Source organism: Purpureocillium lilacinum (assembly GCF_023168085.1).
Source record: "Purpureocillium lilacinum CBS 284.36 DNA, scaffold_2, whole genome shotgun sequence".
Lineage (NCBI taxonomy): Eukaryota > Fungi > Ascomycota > Sordariomycetes > Hypocreales > Ophiocordycipitaceae > Purpureocillium > Purpureocillium lilacinum.
In genome coordinates, this window is record NW_027072112.1 from 6,849,506 (window position 1) to 6,867,101 (window position 17,596).

At 53.2% G+C, this 17,596-nt stretch overlaps 1 protein-coding gene across 1 annotated transcript; it reads left to right on the top strand.

The window, feature by feature from the left end:
* Positions 1-1,308: 1,308 nt before the first annotated feature.
* On the top strand, positions 1,309-2,517 carry PLICBS_003865 (uncharacterized protein; the record flags this gene model as incomplete). Its single annotated transcript, XM_065600316.1, has 1 exon — positions 1,309-2,517. The coding sequence occupies one exon, from the start codon at positions 1,309-1,311 to the stop codon at positions 2,515-2,517; it is 1,209 nt and encodes a 402-aa protein (XP_065456388.1).
* Positions 2,518-17,596: the final 15,079 nt, after the last annotated feature.

The window sequence follows — 17,596 nt, forward strand, 5'->3', positions numbered from 1 at the left end:
TCCATGAGCCCACTTTATCATGATTTGTGGACGGATCACTCATGCAAACTACTACAGGACATCATACGACAGCCCCCAACGCATTCTAGGAGTCGAGCACAAAATGCGAGGCGCTGGGTTATCCAGTTGTCCCGGACGGGACGGGGTATGAATCGTCAAAGGACGGCAGTCTCGGCTTTGTGGAAATCACATGCAAAATACTAGACAACAATCTCCTCTGTCCGATGTGGCGAGGGTGATGTCACCCAATGGCGCGATGGTTAAGAGTTCTTGATTGATCATAAAGTAGACTCGGCTATCAGAACTGGATGTCCCCCAATGGACCCAAGATGCCTGGGCCCAAGATGAGCTACTTTGTTTACGATCCAAGCTTAAGCTATGCTGAGCTCCAGCTGCCAACTGGAGTCTCCACGCAGTGGCTGACTCACTAAAATTCGACTCTGCCATGGCGTTCCATCATCACACCATTTAGAAGCTCCACTCTGTATCCTCGAAAGAAGAGTAGTGCAACTGCCTCCCCCCCACCCCACACAAACAAACCATCACTGTGGTACCAAATTCAATTTGTGCTGTTCCCGGCGATAACACGCCACTGCAATGTCATTGCTCTTCTTTTTGCCTTTCTTGAAGCCCGATGGGGGGGCAGACTCCCCGGCCAGAGCATGCATAGATATGCTGCTCTTTCCAACCTCGTGTCCTCTTCCATATATGTAATAATTATCCCTCTTCAGCACGCCACTCCTTTCCGCCTTCGAAGTATTCGACGCCCTCGTGGCGGGTGTCAGTTGTGCACCCGTCCTTGAAGAGTAGGCCGTGGTTAGGCTTTCTTTGAACTGCTTTGTAGTTCAATAACCACTTCGCGGAGCCTTCCATCCAGCAACAGCATTAGTTGACAGTCCAGTATCGGCCGCGACACTGATAGGCACAACTCAAGACGGAATATTGAAAGGCGGCCTCCATCGGTCATCGCCCGCCACTTTGGGAGAAAGAGTCTACTGCAAACAAGCACCCTTGCCGCACTAGCCTTGGACACCCATGCACATGCATACTGCTTCCCTTCGTGTCGGTAGTCAGATCGAGGAAACGCCAAACGACCTGCCTGGGCCGGCGAGTCGAATTCACACGTCAAAGTCCAAGCAAGTCTTCCGTCCGCATGAATTGGAAGCATGCTCCACCCCTGCCGACAATGAGTTGCACAATGGTAGCTGCCAGGTTGGGGAAGCGCGAGCCGTCGGATCGAGCCATAATGCCCTACAGTTAGCTGACAAACCTCATACTGAAGAAGGCGTCGACGTCGACGGCCATCGCATGCCCAAGCAACGGATTGTTCAAAAGGATTCGGGCGAGCTGGTACGACCTGCCCTACGCGATACTCCCAAGCGCCCATCGAACCTGCTCGGTAAGCCCCGGTCGTCCAAGGCGGTACACTTTGATGACTTGGAACATATCCGCCACTTCCAAAAGGATGGCCGCCCCATCGAAGTCAAAACTGCTTCTGTTCCGACGGACGAAACAAACGACTACAATTGTCCCAATACCTTCAGGGAGAACGACGACCAGCGGCTCAGGCTAGGATGGGAGCTTGTGAACAACAAGCCCTATGCGAACCATGATTCGCATTATCAGGGTGTGATACCCGTATGGTTGGAAACTGTCTGGTTGTCGAGTGACCAAACGTCCCTGCTCGGCTCCATCGCAGTTGCTAATCTTGCCTGGCGCAAGCATGTGGCATGCCGTTTCAGTTTCGACAACTGGCACACCGTATCGGAAGTAAACGCCGAGTATAGCGGAGAGGTTCGCACTCGAATTGAGCCAGTTGAAGCGATTAGCCGCGACAGATTCATCTTTACAATCACAATCTCAGACATTGCCAATCTTGAGACCAAAGCAATGGCCTTTTGCATTCGCTACTCGGTCAATGGGGAAGACTTCTGGGACAACAACATGGGGAATAACTTTGAGGTCCGGTTCCGAAGGAGACAATCCAATGTTGGTAGGGAGGGTGGCCAGGAAGACGCGAGCCATCTGGCCCAAGACCAGCCTTCCAACGACTCCACGGAGCTGCTGCGACGTTCCCTTAGACAGACGCCGTCGGATACGTTTCACAGTGACTGTGCAACGTTCGCCCTGAACCAGCCAGATGGCGAAAGAATCCGACACCTTGCTGAGCTTCAAAGGGCGTCCATTGCGTCACCTAGTCTTGCATTGCTGAGACGCTTTGCCCTCTCCAGTCGGTATAACTTTAAGCCTTCTCTGCTTGCAGCTTTTCACGAAAGCACGAGGTCGGCAACGAATAATCGCAGAGCCTCGGATAAAAGTCAAAATATCAGCAACGGCAAGTTTATTCCTGAAACCGCCCTCTCCGGAGACCCGATGAATGGCTCCCACACAAACGGATCGCATTTGCGGAGCGCAACCCCTCAAAGTGCTTCCTACGAGGAGCTCATTAGGAACTATTGCTTTACGCATACTCCTGCATGGCACTTCAGCACTGGCACGTCTCCCACGGTAGCGTAATGGATGGAGTTGTATTGACAGACGCACCATGTTCCGATACTCGGTCGGCTGATGGCATAGGAGAGCTCCAAATATGTGTCGCCACAACTGCGGTCTTCACTTTGTACTCTCATCGCGAGTACTACTCGCACTCCGTGCTCAGCGATACGACACATCTTTCGGGTTGGGCAACGGTTTCCATTATTTGTATTGAATATCCGCCCACGGTCGCATTTTTCAGGCAACCGCAAGTGGATTTCGACTTTCTACCTTTGGAAACTTGTGCAATGTACAACTTAGGGCAAGGAATGCAGTAGCCTACATAATTCAGCGGTGGGTACGAACTCAAGCATCTTGAGATCCATGGCGGCTGTGGCTTTTGCAGGAGGTTGCTACATTTGATAAGCCAAATTACGTATTGCGCGGCACGTCTCAAGCAAGTCCCTGAAAGACTGGTCGTTCCCGTAACCGCAGTAGAGACGGCTTCCACGACGTGGTGCTGATGTTACTCTCGGGCCCTGCAACCTCCGGAAGGTAGGGGTGAAGGGCGCCGACATGGTAATGAATAAAGCCGAGAGGTGGGTTGTTGATGACGTTGGCTGAAACAGCAAAGCATTCCGGGTGGTCGAGTTTTTGGCTGATGAGTCGAGGTATTGCGTCGTCGGCGATCCACACCTGTCATCGTAAGAGAACGCCAGGGGCCGTGGGTTGGCAGATCGACCGTTTCTCGCATCCTGCAGTCGATGCGGATGCGGAAGCGACGGAAGGCGGAGACGTACAATATCGTCGTCAACCTTGACGTAATACTTTCCACGGTCCAAGCGCTGCCATGCTTTATAGTATGTGTACGTCGACAGTGTCTCGCCGGGCAGGTATAGTGCTTTGTGGCGTCCTGGGTCGCTGGCAATAATCTCTTCGAGGTAGCGGAGGTCGTCCTCTTCCTCTGTGTTGACAACCCAGAGTATCTCGTCTAGCCAGCCACCACGGCCCACCATATTTTCCTGTCAAAACAACGTAAGAGTCTTCGCGTACGAAATCAGAGAGCCCGGATGACCGCACGTGAGGACACCCACCTCCAAATAGCAGCGGAGACATGAAGCTCGGTCCCTTCGTCCATAGAAGACAAGGCCACTGACGGTTATGTTGCCCGGTTTAGGATCGGGCACCAGCGAGCTACCCGGCGCCACGGGCAAGGGGAAGGGAGGTTGGAGCGGCGGAAGAAGATGGGACCACATCAGAAGTACGAGACTGAGGAGAACGAAAGCACCCGCACCGCCCCTCTTGCCCGCCCGTAATCCAGGAAGCGGCATGCTTCCCCTGGCGATGAAGATTGGTCATGATTGGTCGCACTTGTCGACTCGGTCATAATAGCCGGTAACTGGAGCTCGGACGAGAGGATGCGGTCTTATGTACACGATGTAGTAGTGCACTTCACCAAGGGACTGCTTGAAAGACCACCGACCTGACCTGAGGGCCGCCATACGGCGTGTTTGCTCCGTGGCCGTTGCCCGCCCGTCAAACCTGGGTGTGGAGCAGCACGTACACCCACGAGACAGCCACATCGTGCCTCGCGAGGCCTCAAAGGCACAAAGTTGCCTTGCCTGGCAATACCAAATGACCGGAAGAGAAGCAGCTGACTTGCCCACTATCGTCTCGAGGTCACGCCAAATGGCCGAATATACGAAGCCGCCCTCACCTATCGGGTGAGGGCGGGCGTCGCGCAAAAACGCTCATTCGGACGTCCAGGACTGGCCTGTACATACCCTGCTGCCACATTGAAGCTTAGCCAGAATCATCCATTTCGGACTGTGTTCATGAGCGGCTGTCGAGTATGTGCTTTTGGACGTGGACGGAGTTGCGACTGGTGGACTGTCCGCCATGAGCCAGAACAGCACCATAAGGCCCCGCATGCTGAAGTGGACACTCGGCTGTGCCACAACCCGGGGCGCGCCAGACAGCCCGGCCCGCCCGATATTGGCCGCGCCACCCGAGGCAGGCTGCGTACCATCCATTTCGAGGAGTCACGACTGAGATCGCACACCGGTTAGGAAAGCAGTTGCTGCGATGGCTCAAGCGCACATACTACCAAACTACAGTGCCTGGCCAGAGGTACTCTTCTGTGCCTGAATCCCCTTCTGGATTCCCTTTCCCGTCCGTTGCATGCCCGAAACGCTGATCGTACGGGAGAGCACTGGAGAGTGTACTGTATATGTCCGTAGGCGCCATGCGAACAGAGTCAGCACGGTCTGGTTGTTTCGAGCACCGCACCCTTTGTAGCTTTGCCTGGCAGCATACCGTAGCACCTCCCGAAGGCATAGGATCATTGGCTTTCATTGATGGCAGAGACAGGGGACACCCGTTCGGGCCAACCACACGCCGTGATGGGTCGTTGCAGAGTCTGTGCGTCCTCCTCCATGAGTCGTCCATGCAGGCCATCGACACGCTTCGCTTCTGACGCATTGGCACAGGCAACCCCTTCCGTCGACGCGAGAAGTACAGTCCGGGCAGCATGCTTGTCGCAAAGGCGCTCGCGGTATGCTCTTGGCTGACCTCCGTGGTCGTGTCTGTCCACTACGGCACAACGGGTGCCGCCCACGACACCGGCCACAATGAAGGGACCTGGGCACGGAACTATGCCCAGCCAAGCTCATTTACATTGAACTCTACCCTGGGTGGCCTTTTCTGGTATAGGCCCTGCGAGCCACACTGGTACCTACCTCCACATCACAGTGCACTAACGAGCTTGCTTAGGGCTTCGTTGCTGAACTGGCAAGTGCTCTACCTGGCTCAGCTGTTCAGCCGTGATGCATCCCGCGTGCACAGCGCTGCGGCCGTCTGCGGCCATTTCACTGCGAGCAATGCCCTCCATGTGGTCTTCACGGCCTTGTTCGTCAAGTCGCTTTTCCGCTGGGCCGAAGGTATCCTGCTCAGTGGTGCCTGTCATGGCAGCCACTTCTTTCAACAGTCCATCATATCCTTCTAGCAACCCGGCATTTAACCACGACCGGACTGTCTGTGCTACGGAGATGGTACTTGCATCTAGCCGAGTTCGCCTCGGAGATACCTGGCACCAGCAGACGAGAAGGTGCGCTCACATTCGGCTGACGTCGCCGGTATCGACAAGACGTCAATCGCCATCCGGGCCACGCGTGGATATTCGAACCGCTGCGCTGACCAGTACGGTAGTGGATTGTCATGCTTTGTGCATACGTCCTGACTCGTACTCAGCCATCTCTCGAATTCGTCCGCAATTCGTTCCTTATCACGGGTAGTATGTGACAGGAGCTCATCTTGAAAGCAGTCAAAGGGGTTGGACTCCCGGGCCCTCACAGCTAGCTACAGGGAGATTGCTACCCGCGATTTGCCACTGGATCGGAAGATCACCGTACTCGCGCTCCCATAGTGCCTGGCTGCGAAGTGGTTGGAGGAACCGTGTCCCAGTCTTTACTGACCACAGAGCTCCCCAATGACTGCGATAATTCAAGCTTTGTTGGCTCTACCTGACTGGAAACTTCAGATGAGCAGGCTGGATATGGCGAACCTGCCGAGAAGCTGGGAACATCGCCGCCAGTGGCCATCATGGGGTTGAGTTGATTGGAAGACAATGGGCACCACCTGGCCCCGGATGATGGGGTTTTATTTGATCGACGGCTTGAGAAAGGGGGCCAAAAGAAAGTTGCCCGAACGAGGGCAAAAGCAAAAACGATAGAGGTACTGGTACATTTTACAACTTGGCACTTGGCCAAGAAAACAAGTATCTCTACATCACTCAAATTAGCTGGCGTCTATCTACATTTCATCTATCTACCGGGTGGTAAAGTAGATAGATAGAAGACCCACATGACCTTAGGGTAGATAGATAGGTGTAGCCTACATCTATCTACATCTACCAAGTCGTCTACATCGGTAGATAGATTCCCCACCCTGACTGTTATACAGAAGGCGAGAAGGGCCGGGAAGGGCCTGACAAGAGCACATATACAGAACAGCCAGGAAGACTGTAAACATGGAAGAACCCACCGGAACAAATGGGTGGCTGGACTGTGGAGGAACAACCTGGTGCCGGCCGGGCAGTTCGTTGCAGGAGGAAAGTGTACCTAGGATGTAAAGGACGGGGCCATCCATATTTATAGTCGAACGCTGCATAGCCACCCCTAGGAGGGCGGCTGGGACAGCCTATGATTTAAAAAAAAAAAAATTCAAGCTCGGATTCAGATTCATTGAATCGCTAATTAATCCGGGCGATTAATTATATCACTGGGCACGGATGCATAGCTAGCTGTCACCTCGGCTGAGGTCCACTGCGAATCGACGAACTGTGTGTCGTCTACAATCTTAGTTGCTGTTTCCTCACATAAAGAATGAAAATTTGGCCATAGAATGCTTGTCTCTCCAACTACAAGCCCCTGCCGAGTGGCATGTTCCGGTGTCGAGAGAGTCAAGTCATTGTGGCGATGGGCGCCATATACAAGATGCTCTTGTCCCCCATTCGTCTCTGGTCTCGACTCATACGCCCAACAGGTCGGTTGTTGTTCCTATGAGACAGTTCCTGGCCGCTTGCTGGTTTCCGGGATCGGTTTCAACACCACAGTGACGCGCGTCAGCTGCAAAGCTCTTCGGACGTTAATTAATATCGCATCTCATTGCATCGCGCTCTTTGAACGTGATCCTAAAGCCAAAGACCTTTCCTGCCCCCTTATAAGTTGTCGTTTTCTGGTCACATAGGTCTTGTAAGGCACATAACGCATGCATGGACAAAAATGCGAAATTTGGAACGAAGTACGAAGGGATAATAGCCGACATAACCCTATTTTAGTATAACGGAGGGGTAACCACGCACATCACAAGTCTAGGACATGATCCCCACCTAACTGCCATCGGAACTCGCAGTAAGTGGTCCCTCTCATCGCTGCCGCAAAAAGTTTCTCCCTCTGATTCTCCCTCTGATTCACTCAAACACAAATTTGCGAAGGCGAAACCCACCCGGGGTAATGAGAGAGGCACTGGTCATAATCAAGTGAGGACCCAGCAACATATCAAAGCAACCGTGTGAGTGCATCCCCGCAGACAGTAGATCCCCAACCAGAGTCGAGTACCTGGTGACCCGATCGTATTTCTTATCCAGGTGGTGCTAAAGTCGGTAAGCCGCGGCTAGTGGTTGGATCATCGGACGGACTGGGAGTTACTCACGGGCCTTGTAGTTTCTCATGTCAGACATAACACCTCATTCTCCCGATTGCTGACTTCTTCGACAAGTCGTTCCCACCAAGGAAATCGACGTTCAATGGCATCGGTATCAATTCTGGCGGGCGAAAGAAGGCCCACCTCTTCATGAATCCACTGCCAGATACGCTGAAGGGCCTCATAGAGGGGTGGAACACTCTGAAGAGTCATATTTAGCAGACATTCATCGATAAGGCTTGTGTTGCATACACTTCTAACTGGAGTAGAAATAACCTCCTCAAACCAAGTTTTTGAGACACTCCTGTGGTCTGACCTTGTCGCCAGCATTCCCAGCAAAAATACCGGGAATAAAGGGGCTTGTGCTGTGAACTGAAAGCCGGTCGTCGGCATCACCTTTATGCATCTCGCTAGATCTGATAAGGTCGACATCACGTCAGGGTGATTCCGGGGTAGTCTATGGCACCTGCGTTAGTGCGGGACCAGTTATCCATGTACAACGTGCTCACCGTAGGACGCGGCATTGTAGGTAGATAATGGCCGTCAGCCTCCAAGCCTCGGCTGTCGTGTCCGTCATATCGGCAGATGTGTCGATTTTGTAGTCGTCGGGCATATGTCGTAGCCATTCAGACACAGAGGGCTGAGAGTTTGCAGTCTCCCAATCCGTGGACTCACTGCTCCACTGTCTCATTTGATGTATCTCTTCCAAAAGGTACCGTGTTGTCATGGGAACGACAATGGAATCCGGATCCTGCTGTAAACGAGCTGCGCAATATGTAATTTGACTTATCATGTGCAGCAGTCTCTTCGAGAAGCCACAGCCACCGTGAATTTGGTGCATGTCTTTCTCAGATCCGTTCAATAGCCAGTCGAACCGGGATGCCTCGAGCTCCGGGTCGAAAGTCCCTGAAGCGGGTAAAGTTGTCATTGGCTGTGCCAAGATCAACGCCCGACCGACGATAATGGATTGTGAAATGCGTAACGATGACGGCTGTGCGTATGGACGCTTCCAGAACCTCGAGCCCTTGTCTATTGCTTGAAGAAACAATTCTCCCAGCTTGAAACCGGAAAGCCAACGGGGGGCCCGAGAATTTTGTAGTCGGCACTCTGTCAACACGATCTAGGCGGTGTTCATGTTAGAACTGTCACAGAGTCACCACGTCAGTGTATTGCTCACATCTTGCATGCATAAAAGCACTGCGATAGTGATGAACTCGGTCGCTTGTCGTTCGCTCCGAGCCGTCGCAGGATCAAGCAGAAGCTGGTTGAACCGCGATTCAGCTTCAATGAACCTCTCATTGACCCGCTTGCGCAGGTCATCCTTTGGCAAGTAGTCATAGATGTATATCCCGGCAAGACTTTGGATCGCAGCCCTAACACCGTCGCTTTTCTGCATCTGGGCAAAGTCTTTCAACCAAAGATTTGTCTCCACAAGCACACTCCTGCCTGGACACCAATTTTTAACGTCTGTTTGTTTAAATATCAGTTCTTGTATTGCTGCGCAACACGCGATGGCTTCGCACGCCACACGCCCAAGGTTCCAGACGGGCATCCAAGCAATCTGAGGAAAGCCGAGATTACATAGGGAGTTGATGTATGAAACATAACATCTCCTTTCGGGGTAGGAAGTGGACGGACGGAGACCAACAATGGAATTGATCGCTCTGGTTCTTCACTCTGCTCATGGCCCGCGCGCGTTGCATCGCAATCGTAACAAGAAGTGTGTGGGAAATCGGTTTCATCATGGGAGAATTGACATACAGAACGCCCAGAGCCTCCGGTCCATGTAGTCCATTGTTGCCTCGTATCCGAACAGCTGAGGCACCATACGAGGAGCGCCAGTGGGGATTGTGGCTGTGGAGATGTCGGCTCCGAAGTGAGAACGTACCGGACTACATCCTACCCATTGGCCCGAGCCGTAGTGAAGAAATCTTGAAAAATCACAGCTTTGGTGGTCGAACTCGGGTGACATCATGATGGCTGCAGGAGACGAGGTTACTGGCACAGTGCTAAAAGACATCAGCGACGTAGATGTCGTTTCATCCTCGGCCGCTAACACCAACACACGGGACTCGGCGACATTAGCGGATTGTGGGACGGAGAGCGCTTGAATCGAAGAGGAGCGCCTGGGCTGCTTCGCCGGCCAATTGAACTTGACATAGCCGTTGACCCTACCGTTGGGCGGACGGTCAAAGTGGTGCCTGCTAATGTCGCCAAAGCGGCCTAGACAGTCTTTGAAGGGGCTCGCAAGCATGGCGCAATTGATAGCTCTGGAACGGTGGTGGTTTCTCGACCGAGACTGAGAAGTGTTCGATATCTTATCGGTCGTCGCGGGAGAGAGGTAGCCCAGTCGCTTGTTGTAAGAGTGAGGCCGCAAGGGCCTGGAGGACAGGTTACTTGGGAAAACCTCAAAGTAGGCGGCAGGAATTGCTGAAGCGAAGGTCAGCTCATCTCGACGCGGTCGGCTGTCGTACAGGTCAGTTTGTGTGACGGTGGGGTATCCCGTCTTAGTAACGATGCGGAAAGGTACGGAAAGTGCACGATGGGCACGCGGCCCAGCCTCCTCTCACGGCCAGGTAACGACAGACAGGGACGTCGATGACACGGGAGCCAGCTCAACCCGCAGAGATTCGAGCGACTGGGAGGCGGAAACGCGATGTAATGCAGTTGCCGACCGTGGTAGGGACGAAAGACAACTGACAGCAGACAAGTGCCCAGGCAACTAATTCCGATAGGGAAGGACAGGAGGTACAAGAAAAGGTAGAGATTGCCCCTGAAAATATGACATAACGGGCAGCCCGCACGTTTGACACGAAGTTTTGCTCCATTTGGAGGCGCCGTGCGGCCATGAATGAGGCAGCAGTGACAATGTACGGAATTGGAGGCATTGGGAGGGCAGCAAACAATATGTACAGCACCAAACCGGAAGATACCCACCTGAGGAAACCGTTAATGGCAGCATTGCATCGGGTAAGGTCGATGCTGATCTAGTTGATGTGGGGACGACGTCGAGCATCTGGGAGGACGGATCCATTGGAGCTGACGATGGCCACGACCACGATCCGTCCAACACGACTTCGGGTCGTACAGACAAGAGGCCGTCCAGATTGTCCGCACGAGTCGTTTGTACTATGGCTGCGGCTGCAGAAAGCGCGACAATATGCTCTTGATGATGGCAAGGTGGGTGGTTGTCAGTGGGAGGAAGCTGGGCTTGAAACGTGTAGGCGGGACAGTGATGGTTTGGCAGCGGCGCTGCTACTGTTGCGATTGCTCCTGCTCGAGGATAGCTGTGTGTAAACGGCGGATGCAGTCGTTGGTGCCGTTGCTTTTCTTGATGTTGCATTTGCGGCGGTAGCGACATTGGCAACGAGAGCACCTGCATACCGGCATGTAACCCTGACGAGGCGTAACGATTGATGTTGAGGGGGTCTTTGGTTTCTGGGGTGGAGAGTTGTTCCTGCGACGGAACGCCTAGCTTGGTGCGTTTTGCAGGCCGGTCGTCGTCGATCAAGGGGTACCTCGATCGTTCCTCGCTCGGCATCGTGAGCTCCGGGTAAATTTCCATGACCGTGATGCTTGATGCTTTGTCGCGATGGCCGGTCGACACTGTTGTTGGCGCCAAAGTTTTGCGTACTTGTCCTGTAGGTGAATCAGGCCGCCTCAACTTAGCGCGACAACCAACGGTGCGAGCGCGCCAATAAATTGCGTAGCCTTCGGCAAACAGAGGTGTTTTCTGGGAAGTCACCGTGGTGCAGTACCCAAGGATACTGGAGGCGTCCTCACGGGTGAGATGCATGGTGAAAGCGGCGCTAGACATGGAATGTCTGCGCGAGCAACTGAGACAGCTGTACGGCCCCGCGACAGGGGTTAGGACAAGCCAGAAACCACATCAGCCGTGGAGAGTGAGCCTTCCTGGTGTGTGGGGCCGACAGATTTGTCACATCACGCCCAATCGGCGGAGAGCAGAGGCTCCCAGAACGGCTATTGAGACAATCCAGCCGCCGATCCGACAGGTCATTTTCGAAGCTACAGCAGTGGCAGGTCGCCGAGCTCGACCCTGCTGGCTGAATTCGACCCGGCGGTGTCTCTGCTAGGTGTCCCGGCCTCGTCTGCACTCCCCCCAGCACACCTTGAGGCATACCGTGGGTTTTCTGCTATGCGGGCGGGCAGTCATGGTCTCGCAAGCTATGCTATTGACTTGATTGGACTGGTAAATCTGTAGAAACGCCCCATAAGGTATGCCCTGTGGATGCCAGGGGTGCCAGGGACGTGTCAAGGTGGGCTTCGTCGTTATTGGCCCATAACATCCTGTTGATCCTTGAAAAGCAAAAGGGGCTGCTGGCCGAGTAAAACCGGAATGGTGGTGGTGAGTGAGGATCGTGGCGCAACCTGGCTGCCGGCCCAGCAGCATTGCTTTGGGGCGGGGTACCACCCCTGCCGCGTCGGAGGGACTGGGCAGCGAATGTGGACGAAATTTTCCTAGCAAGCCGCTTTACGCATGTCCATTTGACAGCTTATTCTTTGGAGAGCCGAGCTCCAACATTTCCAATGGTTATTTGCTAGCAAGAAGGCTTGTTGGCCGTCGGCGACACTTGGCCGGCATCCAGTCTCGCCTCGCGCCGAAAATTGACCAACCACGGCCAATGGACAAGGAATGACATTGGTCCATTTATGTCTCTCGGATGTTCAGGGTTAAGCCGTCCATATCTCGCGGATGTTCCGCGAAGGGAGGATGTGGTGGTGTGCCTTTACCACTCGAGGGCTGCGCGGCTTCGACTGTTTATCTTGGTGTCTTGATCGACGAATTCGGCATCAGTGTCGCAGAGAGCCCCCCTCCGATGATGCACTGGCGACCTGATGTTGCGACACCAATATCCTGCAGGAACCCAAGTTTGCCGCATATGCTTGTATGCAGTCAGTCGTCAATCTTAAATATCGTCGAGACTGGTCAACACTGAAGGTCATCAGGCTTGTCAGCAGGCAGTTCGGCAATGGTGCTTCGAGGCTGAAACACCTGTCTTCCACCAGCGCCCAGCCGCCGCCGCAGTGTGGTTAACAGATCGACCGACTCAGACCGGGCCCTTCGGTCTGTGCGCCCGGCAGGCTTCCCAACAAGCAGTCAGTTATCAAGCAGTACTGATTACTGATTGATACTGATAAGTTATCAGTATCAGTACGCACCTAAGCAATCAATCAGTAATCAGTAACGCACGTGACCTGGCCTCCGACGTGTCAATATTTTGTGGCATGGTGGCACAAAACGAGACGCGACTTGACGCGTTCGACGCGTAGAGAGGTGTGGGTCGTTGCCCAGGCGAGCTGCTAAGACACGTTAGCGGGAACAGCCAAGTCGCTGGGCTTACCTTGAGAATTGGGTACTGCGTCAACCATATCCATCGCTTGACGAGCGGCAGGTTTTGCTTGGCTTTTGCATGCTCGATAGCAATCGAGATACTGCCTCTGCATTGCGTGCCCGGCCAATTTGCTACCTAAACATCGTGACACGAGAGAGGGTGAAGCGCGTGCTATCAAGCAATAAGAGCAAACCTAGGGAAGTTAAGAGGTACTCACCTCGCCATAACGAACCTGGCGGGATCTGAAGTTGTCTCTATCTCCTTGACATAGGGTAGCTGCAGCCAAACTCAAGGTTCCAGCCGTGGTCCAAGAGACCAGCAGCCCAACCAAATTTGCACCAAGATACATGTACAAGCGACTTGGACCTTCCGTTCCCAAGCAGTCCAGGGTCAAATGGCGTGGTGCGTACGCGAACCTGACGCGACATCGGCGGCACTTCCTTGCTGGCTCAATGCCCCTTACCGCCTGGTGAAGGCTCATCGATTGGAGTGTTGCACAATTCTGTAACACGTCAACGACAACACACGTCGACATGCCCTCTGAGTCGTCTTCCTTTGCGGGTGACGTTGAATACGAAGAACTGAGCTCGCCCGCACCAGAATCAAGCATCTCCGCAGCCGAGCAGCCTCATTCACAGCGGTCAATTTTCTCTGCACCCTTTTCGTCCGCATCATCCGCGTCCACGCGCCAGTCGCAGCCAAAGAAACGCAAACTACGCACACCGGAGACCTGGAAGCACTTTCGACTGCCCAAGGGAGGCGAGGAGACACACCAGAACAGCCAGAGACTCTGGTATTGCCAGCATTGCCACAACCCGCCATGGCGAACGGTCTCGACCACAAGCGCCAAGCGCCATATGCGAAGCGACCACGGTATACTCATCGATGACGAAGAGAGACCAGCCAAAAGGGCACTCCAGCAGTCTCTTGAAGTGGCGTTCACACGCACAGAGGAGAAGAATCGAGATGTGGCGTCTCGAGGTGAACAATCGATCCTACGGAATACAATTCAACTCGACGCATTCTACGAAGCTCAAATCCAGCTGATCACACGTCGCCGCCTGCCGCTCAACTGTGTCTCCTGGCCGGAATACCAAGCACTTCTTTGCGCAATCAACCCTCGAGCTGAAGAGGTCCTTATCCAATCCGGCACTACGGTATTGGCTCATATTGAGCGGTCATACTTGGTCCATCGCGAGAAAATCAAGGCTCAGCTGCAGACAGCGCAGTCACAAATCCACTTCAGCATCGATCTATGGTCATCACCACATCGCAAGGCTTTTCTCGGGATCTGTGGGCAATGGGTCGATGAGCAATTTGAGCTCCGAGAGGCTCTTTTGGGCCTGCCGAACATACAAGACAATCACACTGGCGAGACAATGTCGAGGCACCTGCTGGACACAATACGATACTTCGATATCGCAAGCAACATTGGCTACTTCACGTCAGATAATGCTACCTCCAATGATGCTTGCCTCCGCGCTTTGTCGACGGCCTTGGAGGACGAACTTGGCATCCAGATAGACCCCGTGGAGCGTCGGGTTCGGTGCGGAGGCCATATCATCAATCTTTGCCTCCAGGCGTTCCTCTTCGCCTCCACCAAGGAGGCACTCAGTGCGGCGATTGAAGAAGCGGACAACAACATGGAGGCCAACGTTGTTGAGTCCCTATAGGCGCAGCTGCAGCAAAGGAACGGCAAGGGTAAACAGCGAAGAACGCCCGAGGACAAGTCCGGGTGGCAATCTATAGGACCCCTTGGTATATATCGCCGTGTTCATACGGAGCTCCACAGTGCACAGCGATGCTTGGCAGCGCCTGGCAGGTCGTGCACTCGGCATTGACAATGTGACGAGGTGGAATTCGTGGTGCATGCTCCTTCGAACGGCGCTCGAGAAGAAAGACAAGCTCATGGTGTTTCAACAAGAGCACCAAAAGACCCTTGACGACAGTCTCACGCAGGATGATTGGAATGCCCTCAATTTAACTGCGGACTTCCTCCAGCCCTTTTGGCAAGCGACACTGGCACAGCAGAAGTCGTGGTCGTCGTTAGATCAGCTACTCTATCACATGGACATCTTGCTGAAGCATTTTGAAGATGCCAAGGTAGTGTCCAATTGAGGTTTGAAGCATGGTGTAACGGGCTAGGCCCGTGTGGGTCTCGGCACAGGGTGGTCATCGATACGGTCGATACGATACGATACGATACGGTCGATACGATACGATACGATATCGATGTCGATGGGTCGGTATCGTCCATATCGTCGATACAATCTTCAAAGACCTGCTCGTCTATGTTTTGAGACAAGCACTGTGGTTGCCGAAAGTATTGTCGGATGTGAGGTCCCTACCCGCTATATAAGCCACGGGCCAGTACATCAATAGAGCCGACTACTTGCACCGTACAGTAAGAGTTGAACATCCTGATCTCAGATGCCTACGGCCAACAGCATCAACCAGTACAGGCATAAATTGCGGACCACATTCGCTCATTAGATAGAAACAAGCATTCCTTTACCAACAGTTTTCCTCTCCAAGTGTGTGACACAGCAAGTGCTGTTAATGTTCTACGTGAACGAGCGGCTTGATGTTGACGGGTAGCAAGGGTGTGATACCTTCAACACTGCGACATTCTGCCTGCCATGTCTCAGATGCCTACAGCCAATTCAAGGCTACGGCAACAACAGGTGCAGGTACAAATTACCGACCGTAGTCACTCATTAGAGAAGAGTCAAGATTATTTCGGTGCCCAACTCACAGGTGACCTTCCGCCTTGTCATCAGTTTGTTATGCATTCGTGCCGCGAGATGTGGACCGACCAAGCCCAGGGCAAAATAGTTCCTGAATGGTCCGGCACCACTAAAGCCATATATAAGTCAGCAATAACTCTCACAAGCGCGATAAGACATTCGTCCTAACGAAATAAATCGTATTGATAAACTATTATGGAATGCCTAGCGTGGTAGCTTATTTTCTTACTGTCAAAATGTGAGATTTATTGGTTGTATTGGCCTTAACCACTGCTCAAGTCAAGAGGACGAAGGTCCGAGTAATATATACACGACAGCGGTGCCCAAGTGGGTCGGGACACACCCTCGGCCTGGAACGGAATATCGTTTGACACTTACAAGGGTATGAGGCTCTGCTTTGTATTGAATACAGTTGGCCTCGGCGAAACATATCATCGGGACAATCTGGGCGTGCAATCGTTTTGCATTTGCCACTACGGCGAAGCACCGAGGCTCACTGTGCTGCCAGCCTGCACCGAGGATTACAGAAACATTGAACACTTGGGTTGTGCAAAAGGCGATGGTGCAAAGCGTGCGCTCAGGGCGGGCAAAACCAACCTCCATCCATCTTGACACGAGCGTTTCCGTTGCCCTTCCGTCCACCAAATGCAGGTGGCCTACTCCCAGGGAAGCAAAAGTGAAGTGAATCCTATCGTCGATTGTCAGGCTCGGCTGATCTTCCAGAACGCGCGCGGCATTTCGTTTGTAGATGGACTGTCGCACATAGAGCAAGCCTCATGTTGCATAACGTCTGCACTGAGAATATTTGCCCGCGGAAGCCGATGCTATAATCCGTGTGTTAAGGTCGAGCGCCTGCACGCGTTGTGCTTTGACTTCGGTTGAGGTCAAAGCTCAAACACTGGTTGCATATATTTGCACGCCAGCTTCAATTACAGGGACTTTGCACCACAAAGCAAATATTTCCTTTGTGTATAAAGAGCAGCGCACTGTCGTGCGCTTACCGATAGCTCTTCAAGATAATTCTCATCAATTACTACGATGCCAACTGTGATCCCTGTGGAGCCAATTGTCTGACATGGACTGTGTTGAACGTATGCTAGCCCTGCAGTTGGTTCAGCACAGGGCCAAACAGAGGGAATTCGCTGTTTGAACTCCCTGCCGGGTCTTTTTTTGTGGGGTGGGGGAGGGGGGGTGGGGGCGTTGGTAAGGCGGGTGGTGTGGCGGGTAGCCAATCGGGCCAGCAGCGTGGCGACATTTGAGCACTTTGGCTTTGGATCATCGTCGCCACTGTCTGTCAGCGTCGTTGGCATCGCTGCTTGACATGCAATACACTCCATGGGCGATCATATGACCCTGGATAGTCAAGTCAGATATGAGGTGCAGCATGTTGTATTTAAAGGACTGACCTTATGGTTGATGGCAGCCGCTGCCTCCAGTATTCGGCAAGACGACACCTGACGAGATATCTAGCATTCCAAACTTCACAGATCATTGTCTACCGAAACATATCCATCTGGCGCCGGGTTGGCGGACGACGTCCAACGTGTTGCACTCGCAAACTTTGTCGATTCCAAACCGCGCTGCTCCGCGTGTGCCAGGAAGGACAGCAGCTATGAGTCAGACTCGCCTCCCGCAGAAATCCCCATTCCACATTATATATTGGGCTGCCTCGGCCTTAGATGAACATCAATATCCAGTCCTCGATGGGAGCTTTCGGGCCGAAACTTTCACGAGACTAATCGATAGTATGCGTGTACTTGGGTTCTCGGGCACTGTTGTAAACTGTACCTTAATGTTGGATGATGTCAAGTTTGACGA